The 17,086-nt window shown below is 26.2% G+C and overlaps 1 protein-coding gene across 3 annotated transcripts; it reads left to right on the plus strand.

Annotated features, from left to right (window-relative positions):
• The first annotated feature begins 552 nt into the window (after positions 1-552).
• On the plus strand, positions 553-16,498 carry LOC114119684 (transcription factor kayak). 3 transcript variants are annotated; one of them, XM_027981337.2, is made up of 6 exons: positions 553-928; positions 1,425-1,612; positions 13,523-13,979; positions 14,071-14,435; positions 14,584-14,691; positions 15,363-16,498. In XM_027981337.2, the coding sequence occupies exons 2-6, from the start codon at positions 1,448-1,450 to the stop codon at positions 16,011-16,013; spliced, it is 1,746 nt and encodes a 581-aa protein (XP_027837138.2). In that variant the 5' UTR covers positions 553-928; positions 1,425-1,447; the 3' UTR covers positions 16,014-16,498. The 3 variants fall into 3 exon arrangements, with proteins under 3 accessions (XP_027837138.2, XP_050061122.1, XP_027837137.2); XM_050205165.1 differs by lacking the exon at positions 553-928 and adding an exon at positions 1,202-1,354; XM_027981336.2 differs by lacking the exons at positions 553-928; positions 1,425-1,612 and adding an exon at positions 11,690-12,749.
• Positions 16,499-17,086: the final 588 nt, after the last annotated feature.

The following is a 17,086-nucleotide window of genomic DNA, read 5'->3' on the forward strand; positions in this document are numbered from 1 at the left end:
CAGTAGACACGTGATATAAAAAATATTATATAGGCCTATGATGGGCGTACGTTTACGTCATGCAGACAGGTAGAGGTATACTACTGTATATCCACAGGTTATTGAATATAGTACTTAAGTAAGTATTAAACAAACTATATGTATTGAAAAATTAAAATAATAGATATTATTATGTTATTGACGTATCACGTGTAGGTTAGTCTAAGTATATACGTTTTAATTTTACGATATTTTTATTGTCGACCACTCGACTCCGACTCGTTAAGTGGTCGCCTACCTACCTATTTCATTTTTCTTATAGAGTATATTATTATTATTTCCTACACGGCTATAACAAGCTAACAAACGCGGCTGCACAATATATAATAATATTAATTCTCTAGACTAGCGCGTCCCCTCCTGTTGTCGTCATTTTATCGTCGCTCTATTCCGACGTGTTATTGCGCGGGCCATGACGCATATTACCATCAATACTACAACTACTACTACTACTACTACTACTACTACTTACTATTTCTATTACAACTACTACTACGACAATACTCGTTGCCCGTACCCACTCTAGCACGTCGCTCTCACCCCACTTACGCTAACGCCTATCTCAACAGCTGCCACCCAAAAAATCGTTGCCCCACTACATAGTGCCGGGCGATGAGTCATCAGGAAAACATCTCGTACGCGCGCAGTATTATTATCGCGTTTTCTTTTCGGTTCTAATATATTTTTTTTTTTTTTTTTGTTAATTTTTTTTTGCCAACGTCAAAGTTTTTCGACTACCGCCGCGACTCGTTCGAGTGGTCGACGTTTTTCAAAACGCGATATCAAATCGCCGGGCACCCGAGCACGCCCGTTAGTCAACACTGCATTTTTTTTTCACAATTTGTTGACAAAAGTCGTATCTATAAAGGTATAGATATATGTGGTAGAGGTATGTACTTATCTTATTATTTTGACAATTGACTCATTTGTCTTATTCGTGCGTTTCGCAAGTGTTTGAATGTAATTTCTGATAAAATATTTGTGTCTATGTCCTGCAGTTTCTCTAGTTTATTTATATTAATACGTACACGACACACGGTACATATCATAATTTTAGTACAGTAATAATTTGTAAGCCTTAAGCTCTTAACTCTGTTTTTTATTTTACGAATTGATAATATATATATATTATAAACATTAGAATGTTATCGTGATAACACGAGCATCGTTCGTTATCAATTGAGAAATAACTTTAATAGTTCAATTAAATTCGCCAAGTAAATGGCAGATGTATAATTCGTACTATTCTATTATTTTATTTTTTATTTTATTATCTATTAAAAAAAATTATTCGAAGTTGATTAATTAAAAAAATGTATGTGTACTTTGTGTTGTACAAAATAATTTTATAAATATTAATCATTCACATTTTTGTTTTATTTTAGTTAAACTTACAAGGCCATCAACAATGTTTTCAAATCGACAACAACAAAATTCTTCAAATTTGTTACATCAAACAATCTCATCATCTGGTTCAATTGTTCTACCTCCTCCACCACCTGCAATTGCTCTTTCTTCAATTACCAGTAATAATAATTTAACTGTTACATCAGTGGCTACCACCATCTTGGCTGTAAGTAATCTCTTAAAATATTTCTGCTAAATATATTATTATCTTATTAAAAAAAAAAAAAAAAACCTATAATACTAAAAAACACATTATGTACATAATTTTTAATTAATTTTAATTTAATAAGTATAAAATTAGTTATTTTTACTATTTAATTATTAATTAAATTAAGTGAAATGGAATTCTTATAGTTATATTCCAAAAATTAATGTTTAGTAATTTGAATGTACTTTGAACCATTTATTTAAAAAAGAAAAGCAATGATATGTTATATAACATTAATGTTACATGGCCATTGTCTATTTTTGATACAGTGTATCAGTGATTGATAAATACTAAACAGGGAACACAATATTATTTTGAAATATAGCAAGTAATTTATAGTAACATAGATTTTAATTTAACTTTTATTAAAAATAAACCTCGAAATAAACTATAAATATAATTTAATATTTATATTGTATGATATCATGTTAACTTAATACATTATATGAAGCTAGAAAAAATAAAACGAGATTGCTTCAGTAGACAGTATTCATATTTGCTGCTGATTAAATTATTATTATTATACTTTTATAAAAGTTTTAAAAAATAGTTAAATGTGATAGGCAAGACACTAAGACTAAGTAATAATATAAAACAAATTAAATGTGAGATGGCACATATGTGATATGTGTATATTTATGATTACTAATTTTAAAATAATAAAGTATCATTTGTTTTAGTAAATATATTTTTGAATTTTTCAAATAATTTTCCTTTTTTAAAACAACAATTGATAAAAGTATTGACATATTGATAAGTTTGAGCAAATTTTAACTAATTAAAATTGTCTTAGGTAGTAAAAAAAATGTCATCTAAAATCATACATTAAAATAATCATGAGTTTTCTTGAAGGATCACTTTTTTAGTAGGTTTATTATTCTGTATTTCATTTTTTATGATCTTCTTCATTGTATTTTTTCTTGGTCTTTTTAAATAATATTTATTTTGATTAATGAAATATTAATTATTTTTAAGTATTATGTTATTATGTTATACAACGTACAAGTATAAAAACCAAATTCTTAATAAATTGATCATTTTTTAGTTGAATTATACTTTGCATTTTCATTTTTATTTTCTTAATTATATTTAATTATATTTTAAAATATTAAATTTAATAAGTTCAGTAAGCATAATTTGTTTTATTGGTCTTATATTCATCTTTAATCATAATAAGATAATTCAATACAAATAAATATATTGGGGAAATGTAATGAATGTATTTTTTTATTTCTTATAATTTCTTGGGTATTAATTTGTGTTTAGAATTAAATTTTATTTGTTAGCATGTATAAATAAAACTGTTGAAAAGTTTGTAAATATTCACTGTTTTAATTAAATATGTTTAGTATTATTTGTACCTAAGTTTATTATTTATTTATTTATTTTTTAAACATAACACATACCACTTTACTTATATTGAGTGAATAGATTATCCTAAAGTAATTTATTTAATTTCTTAAATCTTACTTGCCACTAAGGTAATATAAACTACGTTGAATATTCTTTAATTATTAAATGTAATTAACAACTTATTCATTGTATCATTTACAATATATTTAAAATATAATAATGACAATTTTTTTAGTTAACAAATCAACATATTTTTAATGTATTATTTTTAAAATATATATACTTATAACAATAGACTACTTATAAAAATTTGATAATGAGAACTATTTGATCAGTCCTAAAAATTAATTTTATTCTAGATTTATTCAGTGATTTTTTAGGATATAAATTCATGCTTATTTTGAAGTTTTATAGAACATAATGTTTTCTCTTAAATAAGTAATTATTAAACAAAGTAACTTATATTTTACATTAAATTAAACTAAAATATAATATTGAATTTAAAAAATGTATATATATACACTATAAAGTATAAATAAATAAGTTTTTTATCTAATAATATAAATACCTATACTTTTATTTTTTATAATACTAATAATGTCTTCAACATCAGTATTGTTTAATATATTTTTCTCTATGGCCATATGTAGAATTATATAGTAACTATTATTTATATGAACATCCTTCTACTCACTGGCAGCCCAAGTCCACTAATAAAAGTCCCAATATCTTACCGGCTTAGACCGCCACTGCTTTGGTTAATTTGTAGATGTTTAACATAATGTTAGCAATAGGAGTTTTAAAATTATTTATAACATACCTATTTGTTTTATAAATAAAGAACAATTGTATACATAATTTTCAAACTAAGCCTATGTATATGTATTGATATAGTTAAAAATACTAAGCAGTAAACCGTTTAGTTTTAAAGGCTTATTTACAATATTGCATTTATAAAAAAAAAAAAAATAGTTTTATAGGTAAATATTAATTTAGTCTAAAATATTACTAATAATAATTTCTTAGATGTAAGTATTACCTATTTTGCTATTTTATTAAATAAACTTGCAGTCTTCTCAAAGCTTATTTGAAGGTGAAGCGAGGCCTGGGTAAATTTTTTTCTGACAAGTCTCAGAGTTTGTTTTATTAGCACGAGGCTCAGGGCAGGAGCTTTGTTGTCTCTTGCCTATGGTTAGTCTAGGTTTATTTGATATTGTAACAAATTATTTTAAGTGTTATTTTAACTAAAAATTAAAATAGTATTTCATATTACTTTTATTTTCTTTGTAACTGTTAAATTAACGTTAACAATATTTTTAAGTAGGTATATTTGATAAATTCAGCCATGATTACCATAATTAATCATACTAGGTTCTAAGTAGATTTTACAGCTCTGTTTCCTCTCTGATGAATATAGATTATAGAATAAACAAAATTTAAAATTGTGTTTCATTGTTTTGATTAATCTTTGAGTAGAATTTCCTATTACAAAAATTATAGAGGATAATGTATTTAAGGGGTTGGCTGAAAGTATTTGTATTTTATAAGTAATTTTACTTTAAATATGACTTGAAAAACAAAAATAATATGTAAATTTAAATTAATACTTATTTTATTTTTCCATAGATTTTGTTATATCTAGCTGATTCCACTCTTAGATTACTCAATAACTATAAAATAAAAAAATGAATAAAAAAAATTTGTGTGTATGTGTTTTGTCTATGCTATTATGTATGGGTTGGAGAAAAAACAAATAGTGCGCTGACATCCTCTTAAAAATAAATGCTATACTAATATAATCCTTAAAATTTTAACCAATATATAAATATTAAATAGGTAGTTAAATTTCATTTCAAAAACATGCGGTTAACTATTTTTTTATATTAAATAAAAATTAAAATATTCTTTTAAAAACATAATACAAAGTTGACCCTGTAATATTAATATTATTGTTAAAATATTTAAATTTACGAAATACTGATATTGGTGGGAGAGTAATCCCATGACGTCAATAATGAATTCGTCATAATGGTATTTCCCGTCACCAATGCCACTGGTTAATGTGTATCACAAACTTTCTCTATGAGTTAAACTGACCACTCTGAAATAACTGTTACACCAGATTTATGCGGTAGATTTTTGTGTAAGATTCTTTATAAATTGATTATACATTATATCTTATTTCGATTTATTATTTTATTGGTTAAAGGTTTTTAAAAAATACCGTTTTTAAATAAATAAGTTGATTATTTTTTTTTGAAAATTTCTTCTGAAATTAAACTCGGTATCTTAAACTTAAAACAATTAAGTTAACTTTTATTGCATTGCTCATTATACTAGTTGCAATATATTTTATTGTTTTAATCTTAACATGCATTTAGAATAAATAAAAAGAACATCAACTTAATCAACATATTTTCGTCTTTAAAAATTAAATTACACCCAATTTTTTTTTGTCTTATTTTTGCATCATAAAATTATAATTAAAAGGGTGGAGAAGTAGGTAACCGCCTCTGCTGAACACTAGATATTGAGCATGCCTCAACATTGAGTGAGACATAGTAATAATGGATGTGTTAAATTTGAATTCGATAGTAAATCATTGCATACGAAAATTGATTCTGAGCAGATACATCATTATTACATTGTCACTTGTCAGCATTATTGCATACTAAGTATATATTTTTAAATATTTTATACTGCTATCATAGTACTTTATTTTCCTACTATAATGAATACTTATTAATACAATAGCTTTGAATTATTTTTTTCCAAAACTATGGCATTAATTATTATAATAGTATATTATAGGTTTAATATTATGTATTATTGTTATTAATTTTTTAGTTAATACTGATTTAAATTACTTTATATTTATATACGTAAAAGCCTCAAATCTCCAGTTCCCACAAATAATATTTTTGAACCTAAGTTATTTTTCGTTTAAATATTTAATTTCGTCAAAATTAGAACATTAACATCAATAGAAAAACATTTTTGGGTATCAGTAAGAACTATTTATGAAGATCCTTCTATTACATTTTCAAATTTTAGTCATCAGAATTAAACATTTCATAAACTGTTATAACTACAAAATAATAAGTTTATTTTTTCATAAATTGACGAATTTTATCAACATTTGAACTTCAAATGCTTCTAAAAAAAGTCACATTAATTTTTAAGTTAAAGAACGACGTGAAGAATTTTATTTTCAATTTTCAAGCATTTTGACTGAGCCAAAATATTTTTATCAACGCTTAAAAATTAGACGAACATTTTAAGTAGGTATTTATAAATATTTTAAAAATTCAAAATATTTTCTAAATTACAGCTTGTATAGAAAATAATATAAAATTAAATATTCCAAAAAATTTAAAGTATGTACTCGTACGAACATTTGTGTTAAGATCATAACAAAATAAGAAAATCAATTTTGTCGAAAACTCGTTTTACAAATATGATTGTTTTCCCAATCTTTAAAAAAAATACTCTGATTTTTTTTACTTTTACCACTACCCCTCCCCCACAGTAAAAAAGAAAAGAAAAAAGTATCTATTAAGTTCACTTTCTTATCAGAAAAGATATTAAAGCATTATTTATTCTATTACAATAAAGATCTTTAACAAAAATAAAAGTACATTATTGTAATACACGAGTTTCGTATTATTTTATATTTTACTATTCACCAACGTATTAACAATAATTATTATTCTGTTAAATATATGTTTAATATGTCATTAGTTATATTAGAGTTAATGGTGTAATAAATTAGATAAAATAGGTAACAATTTTTGATATCGTCGTATCGATTATACAATCTAGTACTCAAATGACTAATTATTGTTCGTTTGTTTTTCTATTCAACACTTGTTTTTTTGTATAGTAAAAAAATTAAAAATTAGTATTAAAAAAAAAAAATTTTAGTTACCTATATATTTTTAAATTTTATTTCTTAAACATTTGCTTCCAAGTCATAAATTATTAATACACCCGATGGAAATCGTATGATTCTTATTTTGTCAATATAAATTTTATTGTTAGTTATTTCAAGTTTCAACCAAATCGTGAATAAATCGTAAAATTACTTGAATTGTTCGAATACCTTATATTGTTGATTATAATTTATAGTAGTCGTTAATTCATTACCTGTCTTTATAGTTGACATAGCTCAAAAATCAGTGTTTTATTAAGTATTCATTTTTATTTTTTTATTTAATTACCCATACATATAAAACATTTATGTCACAAAATATATTAAAATGTTTATTTCTTAATCAAAAATATAAATATTAGAAAAAAAATGATTTAGATTAACGCTTTGTAATATCTGAGGCTTTTACATGTCAGTAATAAAAAAATGGAAATGTACCATATTTTTTTTATCAAATCAAGTTCGATAAATAACACATCATCTTAACTAAAAAAATGTATGAAGATCATTTTACGCCTTTTTTGTTCTCTTGCTGGGAGTCTAAAGTTCTGTATCACTTATGTTTTTCATACATTTAAAAAAAGCGTATAATTAAAACGATTGACTAAAATGTATAAAACTTTTAATTAAACAGAAAAGTGTAATGATTTGATACCATGCTATATAGTTTCGGATGGAACAATTTTCTTACAAAAATGAGATGGATTTTCTCCAATGTTCATTTTCAATTACAGTTAAACTATGATATTTTTACATTAATTGTTTAATTTATTTGTATTATTTATGCAATTTATTTGAGTTAAATTTTTATATAAGCATATATTATAGCATTATAAGTTATAACACACACATTATTAATAATATAATATATGTATAATTACAATATAATTAAAAATTGATTATATATTTTACTATATTTTAATTTTAATTTATTATATTTATTTTATATTTATTTAAAGAAAAGCACGCCAAAATGTATGTACAATATTTTTGGTTAGAATATAATAATTGATATTATATTAATAAGGGCGGTGATAACTTCGTATTTTGATAATGAAAAAAAATTATCTAAATTATTATTTTTTTTTTTTGGTAGAAAGTGAATATGGAAGTTATCAGTTTTGAAGGAAAATATATACAGGCTAAGTTTATATTTTCAAATAGTTTCATATAAATGTTTTAGTTTCAATCTAATTCCCGGTAAATAAATTGCTCAATGTCTTAAAAAAATTTCAATTTGCTTAAAATGTATACAAAAATATCGTCTAAAACAGGGTTATCTAAACTTTTTCATTTGGGGCCCCCATAAAATATCAAAAGCTTTTAGCGGGTCAAAATGTATGAACACATAAGTCAGTTACAACGACTTTGTGTATTTCATATATTTTTAAAATTATTTACCGTCTTTAGAGGGGACTAGTTCGGTTAAAACTTGTTCGCTAGCCGTAGTTTGGCCTGGTTTAAAATATTATAACATACATGAATTACCTTATAAATATGTTTTATTTTTTAAAATATTTAAATGGTATTGGATAAAAAAATATTACCTAGTATTTTTATTTTATGACAAGGAAAATTAATATATTATAATAAATATTTTTTAAAAAATGTTGATTAAAAGTGTTCAACTTTTATAAATTAGTAGGTACTCTAAGTATACTCGATTTTACTAAGTACATTTAAATTGTTACTGGATATTTTTAAACAATTTTTGAGATGTAAATAATTGCTTATTATTGCTAGAGTTGTTCTCTAAAAATATTTTTAACTCCTACTTATAAGATGAGCCTCAGAAAATTATATTTACAGTTATATGTTTAACTATAATGCATATACTATTTATTTATTCATTGTTTAAAATTTTTATTTTTAAATTAATTTTTGTGTTCATGTATTTTGCGTTTTGTTGTCTACTATTTTAATAATCAAATCACGAGTAATATTGTTTTAATATATAAGTAACTAGTAAGTATTAAAGTATATATAAAATATATATTCAGTAAATCAGTAAATTGGTATTTGCACCGCGATGAGATAACTTAATCATTGGTCATAAATTATGATAAACTATTTAACAATATTACGATAATGTCTCACATTAAATAATCAACTTATAAAAAAAAAATTGTGAATTGGTATCTCTAATTAATTATTTATATTTTAGTAACATTTTAATGTATTTTTTTTTAACCATGTTGAACTAACGACTGTTATACATTCGGCTGCATACGGACTGAGTGCCAGTATAACCTTTTATAACGAATCCAGTACGGATTGTTTTAGGTATAATACTAATCGAGTCCATATTTTAATATACTGAGTCCCGTCAAATAAAAAAAATTTTTCCTTTCCATTTCCATACAACATAAAAATATACTTTTATTTCTTTCACTTCGCATAATCATCCATGATGCTCGGTGTATCCCTTTAACTAGAGTGTATATATAATGAAAAAATGTTTAGCCAAAGAATAATTATTATGTTATCTGACGAAAGTTATACTTATAAAAATGATATTAATGATAAAACGTAGTCTTCTATATTGGTATTGGTAATTATTATACTAGCAACGATAGAAATAAAATCTAAAATTCCCGATCCGACGGCCTATATAATTTATTATTATGTTATCTGATGAAAGTCAAAAATGATATGAACGATATCACGTCTCCATATGGTCTATGCGTATACCACACGCATCCAGACGAAGCAACTTTTGATGCGTGGCATAAATATGAGGCATATTTGATATTATATTTTAATGCTGCACGGCTTAGTTTCCGCTGTATGTGAACTCCGGACGGTTGATTTTATATTTTACTTAAAATAATCCTGGGACTCAATTCGTATATTTCCCGTACATTTCATTTGTACCCGGGACTCAATAGACATATTATTTTTTTCCCATTCGGGTATAGGAACTCAATTAGTATACATCGATATTGAATAGGCACCCATAATTTATTATATTATTATTATATATTTTTATTAAAAATAATTGGAAAACTTTATTAGAAGTATACAACGTATGTAGGTACTTACAAATAGTCAATTATTGTTGTTTGAATATTATGAAATTAATTTTAGTTTGTAAGAAAAAATATTGGAAAAAACTTAATTTATGATACAATTGGTGCTTTTAAATATTAAAAATAGTACTTTAGACTTTATTATACAAAGCCGTCAACAAATACTCAGTTATTCGTTTTTTATTGTTTCAAACTTTCAGACATTGACTAAAATCCTACAGTAATGCTTATGCTTAAGATTTTGAGTAATTGAGCAAACAGACGAATGTGTTGATTTTGTTGAAGTGTGTTTTTTTCTGTGTATTATAATCTTTTAGGTCAGTAAAAATACTTAGATTTTAAACTTTGAAAATAATTTTCTTGTTGAAAATAGGTTCTATTTGGTACTTTGAAGGGAGGGGTGTGTCACAGAATAGAACAAGGGGTATGTCAAATGTATGTAAAATATTTCTACTACTTATTTTTCAAATTAACTGGGAAAAAAGATGTAACACCAGTTTTAGACAAAATTGAATTTATTTTTGGTTGTAATTTAAAAATGATTAACTGTATAATATAGATATGATGTATTCATTAAATATTGTTATACCTACATTTACTAGAAATCATATAATTTTCAAAATGGTTTAGCTCTTTTTTTCGTTATTTATAGATGTTTGAAATTACTTAAATTTATTATATTTTATTAAGTTAATATTTAATTTCCACCATACTTGTATTGATAATAGAACCCCCAATAATATTTGCTATTTTTCTCACAGTCACCCTGACACGTTGGACTACGCTCAATGTTTTATTAATTTACCTTTTACATTTAAGTTATAGTTTGTATACTATATACTAATACTTATAAGTAGATATTTTAAAATATCTTACCTATTAAAACTTGGAAAGATACCGAGATTAAGTACTCCCAAATGTGAAATTAATCCCACATAAATTTAATTATAATTTTTAATCCGAAGTATAATATAGATACTTAAATATATATATTTTATTCTTATAAATAATAAAGTTAGTGGTTCGGTCTCTGCAATTAAGTTTATTAACCTTTACTTATGACTCTTAAGTCACTTCTAATATTCAATATAGATAATCACTAAGTTAAAGTTAATCACATCATGTTTCCTTCGGTATTTTTTTTCGTTCATGTATTTTACGTGAAATATTGACAAATAAGCAATATCAAAATATTTTTAATAACTGACTATTAATCATTGTAATATGATCCTTATATTTCAATCTAAATTTTAGGCCCAACATTTTGAATATAATAAGTGAAATATAAATTTAGTTATGTTTAACTAGGCACATTTAAATAGATCGAAAGTCTTTGTGTTAACACGAATTAAAAATTCTTAAAACACCGATGAGTTATGCGGTAATGTAAAGCTTGATGTATAAAGGACTTTTAAAAATAGTGTATCTATTAGTGTTCGTTAATTTTCGATCAATCCTTCCGATACCATAGTACAAATTATGTATATTACGTTATGAATTCTATACGTACGCATTTTGCGTACGTGATTTAAATAAAAATTGTCCACGAATAAAGTTACATAGTATTATGTAAGTACCTATATAAAATGAATATAGTGTTATGTAATAATTTAAAAAAAAAACGTATGTACTATTATATATACCTAATATAATATTATATTATGCTCTTATATTTTAAATTATTAAATTTAATGTTGATCGTGTTATTATCATTATTCTTATACTACCGGTTTTATCGTGTGCTCTCGGTCGCTCGTACGCCACTCGTGATCGTATTGCGTACGTACTATTATATTTAATCATATAATATTAATAATTATCTACCACTGACTCATACACGATTCCGAGGATATTGGTGAAAAAAATGTTCTTGTCGACGTGCGTGTGCTCGCGGCTTCAATATTACCCGTATTTTAGAAGAATATATATATATACATATTAATGCGCGTATCTGCGGCACAAGATGACGAGCGATCGCGGATCGTGTCGTCGTGACGTAAATCCGTTTGCCGATGAGTCACGCAGTTGCGGCGGCTGTCCCGATTTACCGGGCGCGTCATCGGCGGCGGGCCAAGTGGTGGCGGTACCGTTGAATCGCAGTGGTGGTATAGTGGCCGTCGTACGTACGCAAAGTTCCATTCACCAAGTACCGCTACCGCCTATAGTGTACGTACCGTGCCCTCCTCAACCGCCGGTGAAATGTCGCCGTCGCATAAGTCCGTTTTACGGTTTTCCCACTCCTTCCGGAGTGTGTCTCCCGTCTCCACCCACCGCGGCACGACAACGATATTATGCTATACTACGCGTGAAGTTTTTAGTCATTCAGTGTACTCTCGACCCGAAAGTCGACCGTTTCGTAGCTGCTCTATCGCCATCTTCCGCGTCGGCCTTACACAGGTGTGTGCGATCGTTACGCGGTTTCTCCGTCCGTCGAATTCCGCGAGACTTTGCTGGAAGCGTTTAAATAATAATTTAAGACGACGATATCCACGTTCGCGTATACTGTGTGTTTACTCGGCAATCGGACAACGGACATTGATTTTTGTCGATCGATTTTTAAAATATTATGCTTCAACCAGCACAAATGGTACCTTCGTCCGATAACCACAACGATTTGAGCTCGTCCGTCTGTCGCGATTGTCTAGATCCCGTGGGCTTGTGCACTTGTAGCTGGCAAATCATGCAGTTGGACGCCAGTTACAGCATTTATACCACATTAAACGATGAGACGACTAAACGGCCGTCATCCACAACGTCTTCATTCTTTAGCGACATGCACAAGGTTGATATTATTAGTTTTAGATAATATTTTAATTACCTACCTAGTTATTGTATTACCGTAAAATCATTTCACGCGTTCGTTAACGATCGCGGACACTCGATTTGAATGCACAGGCGATGTTTATATATATTACTACGTAGGTACACCTAAGTATAATTTAACACAGACATTTCCCTACCCTCTCTAAGTCTTGTTAATATATTATAGTAAATATAATATTATATCGATAGGCAGTTAGTAGATATATTAGTATAATAAATTTGTTTATTGTGATTTGTGACTAATAGTATGTTTGGTCAACACATTTTTCTCGAAAATTATTCGTGGTTTAGGTATGTAGACATTTTAGTGTTTAACTAACTACTAGTACGGGAAAAATACACATTATCAAGTACATATTTTTAAATATAGAACTAGTATTCCGCTATATCATTTTTTTAATGGATATACCATTTACTCATTTTTCTCCCTTTAAAAAAAGTATTTATTTATTATAGTCATAATAGATACTCAAAATTAACCTTTAAATTTCATAGTTGTTTAAAATTGTTTAAATGGTTAGATAAATAATTACTTATTTAAAAATAAATAAATAAATAAAAGTATATGAAATTATGGTTTTTATGTACAATTTTATTGTTTTAAATTTAGTTTTCTAGGTATAATATATTAAATAAGTAGCATTCGTAATAATTAGCATAAATAAACACGTATGTAATTTGTTTTATTTTTGTAATACATTTTTTTAAATAAAATAAAAAAATTGTTTCTAGTTGGATGGTCTCAATTGTGGTGGTATACCTACACGTACAACACCAACTTTAACACCAACTACACTTCGTACCATAGCTGCTGACATAGCTAGTTTGTCACCTGGCCCACCTGAAAATTTTGCAGCTGCAGCTTCCGACCTGCATCACCTTGTATCGTCTTCATGTTCTACTATAAATACATCAACTTTAGGAGCTTCAGATCGTACTGATTTACAAGAACGTGGTGCTATACATAATCTAAGCAGTCAAACAATAGGTCTTCAAAGCCTAAACAATCAACATATTAGTCTCAATAATGTACAAAATCATCAAAATTTAAATCAAAATAGTTTAAACCAACAACAACGTAATGATTATAATAATTCCTTTTCAACGGCTGCATCAAGGCAGGCTGGTTTTGTCCCACCACTAGTATTGCAAATCAATTCCAGTAACCCTAGTGCTCAACAATCGTCAGGTATATGATCTCTCAAAAATATTTTATTCATACTCAATTACTCATTAATTATTTTTTAATTTATTAATGAATATATTTTTTTTTTACATAGGTTCAACAATTTTATTAAACAATAGCACAAGTTCTGGTTCAAGTTCTATATTTAGTGCAAAAGGTTCATCTACTTCAGCATCATCTTCACACTGGCAAGGAGTAGTAGTTACCCAAAGACCTCAGAATAGAGCCCGTAGTGTAAATAAACGACAATTTACTGATGATGAAGAAGGCGATGATGATTATGATTCTGCAGCTGATGATGGAACAGATAGTAGTGATACAACTTCTGGTAAAATGACACGTAAACAAAATTCTAAAAACAATAAATCAAATTCAAAGAATAGTAATAAAAGTGAACTCAAGAATAATACAGCCAATTCAGGAGGTGGCCGTCGGACTAATAACAAAGATAACAAAATAGTGAGTTAAAATCTTATTCATTTAATTTTTTAAATTATGTTGCTTGTATTATTTAGTTATACAATATAAGGTTTTTTTAACGAATATTCCATAGCTTTATCTATATTTTGTGTAATTAGATAATTTATTGTTGCTCAATATTTTCTAGATGTCAGCAGAAGAAGAACAACGTCGCCAAGTCCGGAGAGAACGTAATAAACTGGCAGCAGCTCGTTGCCGTAAGCGCAGAATGGATCATACCAATGAACTTTTAGAGGTATATTGCTAAATTATTATTTATTTTATTTGAAGTTAAAATGGTAGCAGTTGGATTCTTAAGTTAATGTTAAAACCGAGGGCGGATCTAGAATGTACGGTCGAGGTACTTTATAGGGAACATTATATAATATTTGATATAGATCCCCCCACCAAAATTTTTTTTAATATTATTTTTTTTCCGACGTGGGTGGCACTTGCCCAAAGTGCCCCCCCTGGATCCGCCCATGGTTAAAACTTAATCATATTTAAAAAATTATAAAAACATAATTTTATGTTTTAACATTTTTCAATATTTTTATTTTGAAAATATTAAAATTAAAATTGTTAGAGCATATTCATTTCATATTGACAAACAAGAAACATAAATAGACGAATGATATACCTTCTATTTATAAAAATCACTTTTAAATTTGATGATTTTCTTAATTTTCAGATTTCTAAAATAGATATATTTCTATAATAACTAACAAGTCTATTTACCATAATAAATTTTTTTTTGGCTTAAAACTAACTTTTTCTGTTTTTTTTTTTATTGATTTAAGTTTATATTGTTAACAAAGGCCATTAGTTACAGTTTATACCTACAATATATATATAATATATATTATGTTTATATTAGTATTATATTATATACCATTTATTAACTTTTTCATATTACACGTTTTTCAGGAAACTGGGCAGTTAGAAGATAAAAGGTTGAGATTGCAAGTTGAAATTCAAGGCCTTCGTCAACAAAAAACTGATCTACAACAAATGTTAGCTCAGCACAAATGTGCTGTAAATATGAACAATGTACAGTTGTCAAATTCCATTGCATCTGTAAATCAAACTACTACAATATTAGATTCAAATGAAATTTCTGAAACAAAACCCATTATATTAAGTAATCATTTGTCATCAATTAAGGGAATTCCTTTACAACAAAATATCAGTACAAACATAGTTATCAGTGATAATGATAGTAATAATGTTGATGATATTATAATAAAGCATGAAGATAATTCTATTATTCAAACCGACATTGATTCCAAGGATTCCATAAATATTATTCCTACTTCTGTAATGCAACAGCCGCAAAGAAGACGACCTACTACACTATTGCAACTTAACAATGGTAATTATGGTAATAGTAAAAAAATATCTGAAAATGGCTCTAATGGTGTAGTAGTATTGAATTTTGATTCGCTCATGGATGGTGGCACGGGATTAACGCCTGTATCATCTAGTGGTGGAAGTGTTCAAAATCACCATCAACAAGTTCAACATAGTAGCACAGGAAATAGTGGTGTAAATACTGACAATACCAGTGTTTTATCATAAAACAAAAGTCATAATAAATTAGTCAATTAAATTAGTCAACTAGAATTAGTCAGTCAATGAAGTAACATCAGAGTTGGGCATAGCAATTTAAAAAAAATAAAAGGATTTTTTTAGTAAATGTTAAGTTCAATGGAAGTTTTTTAATGAAATAAAATCATGATCATAATTTATCTAGTCAAATATATTTATTGTAACTATGATAATTTATAAATTATATAAAAATAATAATTTTATTTCTGTTAAGATGAAAATGTAAATATTTGTTAACCAGTGGAATTACCAAAGAATATCCAAAAAATGTTAGCCATGAGTTAATTTTTTTCTACATTTTTACAAAAAGCTCTTGATAACTTAAAATAAATAAATTTGTATTATCATATGTTTTTAGTTGTGTGTGTTATACTGTGTTTAGTCTAAAATCTATAGCCATTTTAATTGTCTTTGCATTTTAAATTTTATGGCTACTAAAACTTGATCAAAATGAATCATGAATATCATTCCAACATAACACTAGTTCAACTAAACCCTGATTTTGTTGCCCTACATGTTGTTATTTCTTTTTATGCAAATCAAAGTTGAAAAATCTCTTATTATTTGTGCAAAACATATTCTACTCGTATAAATAACATTGAGGATATTTTTTTAGCATATATCCAACTCTGAATACTAAATTTTATTTTTGTTTTATTTATTTTATTAATATTTTTAAAGTATACTTGGTACATTTATTTATTTTAGAAAATCAAATTTTATTATATTTTATATGTTATGTACTTCTGTATAAATGTTTTAAAATTTATTAAAATAAAATCATGTCCAAAGAAGGAAACTTCAAAAGTAAATTAGTTATATTTTTAAATAATATTGTAAATTATTTTGTTTATAATATTTTAATTTTATGTTCTTTCTAACGCAATTTTATATAATATAAATGTAGACATACTTGTAATATATACATACATGTAAGATATATTTTTATTATTATATTAATTCTACTCTTTTTAATTATTAGACCTTATGTATACTAAAGTATATTTTAGTTTAAAGATATGTAAGTACGAGTATAACATTGA

Source organism: Aphis gossypii, chromosome X (assembly GCF_020184175.1).
Source record: "Aphis gossypii isolate Hap1 chromosome X, ASM2018417v2, whole genome shotgun sequence".
NCBI classification, from domain to species: Eukaryota; Metazoa; Arthropoda; class Insecta; order Hemiptera; family Aphididae; genus Aphis; species Aphis gossypii.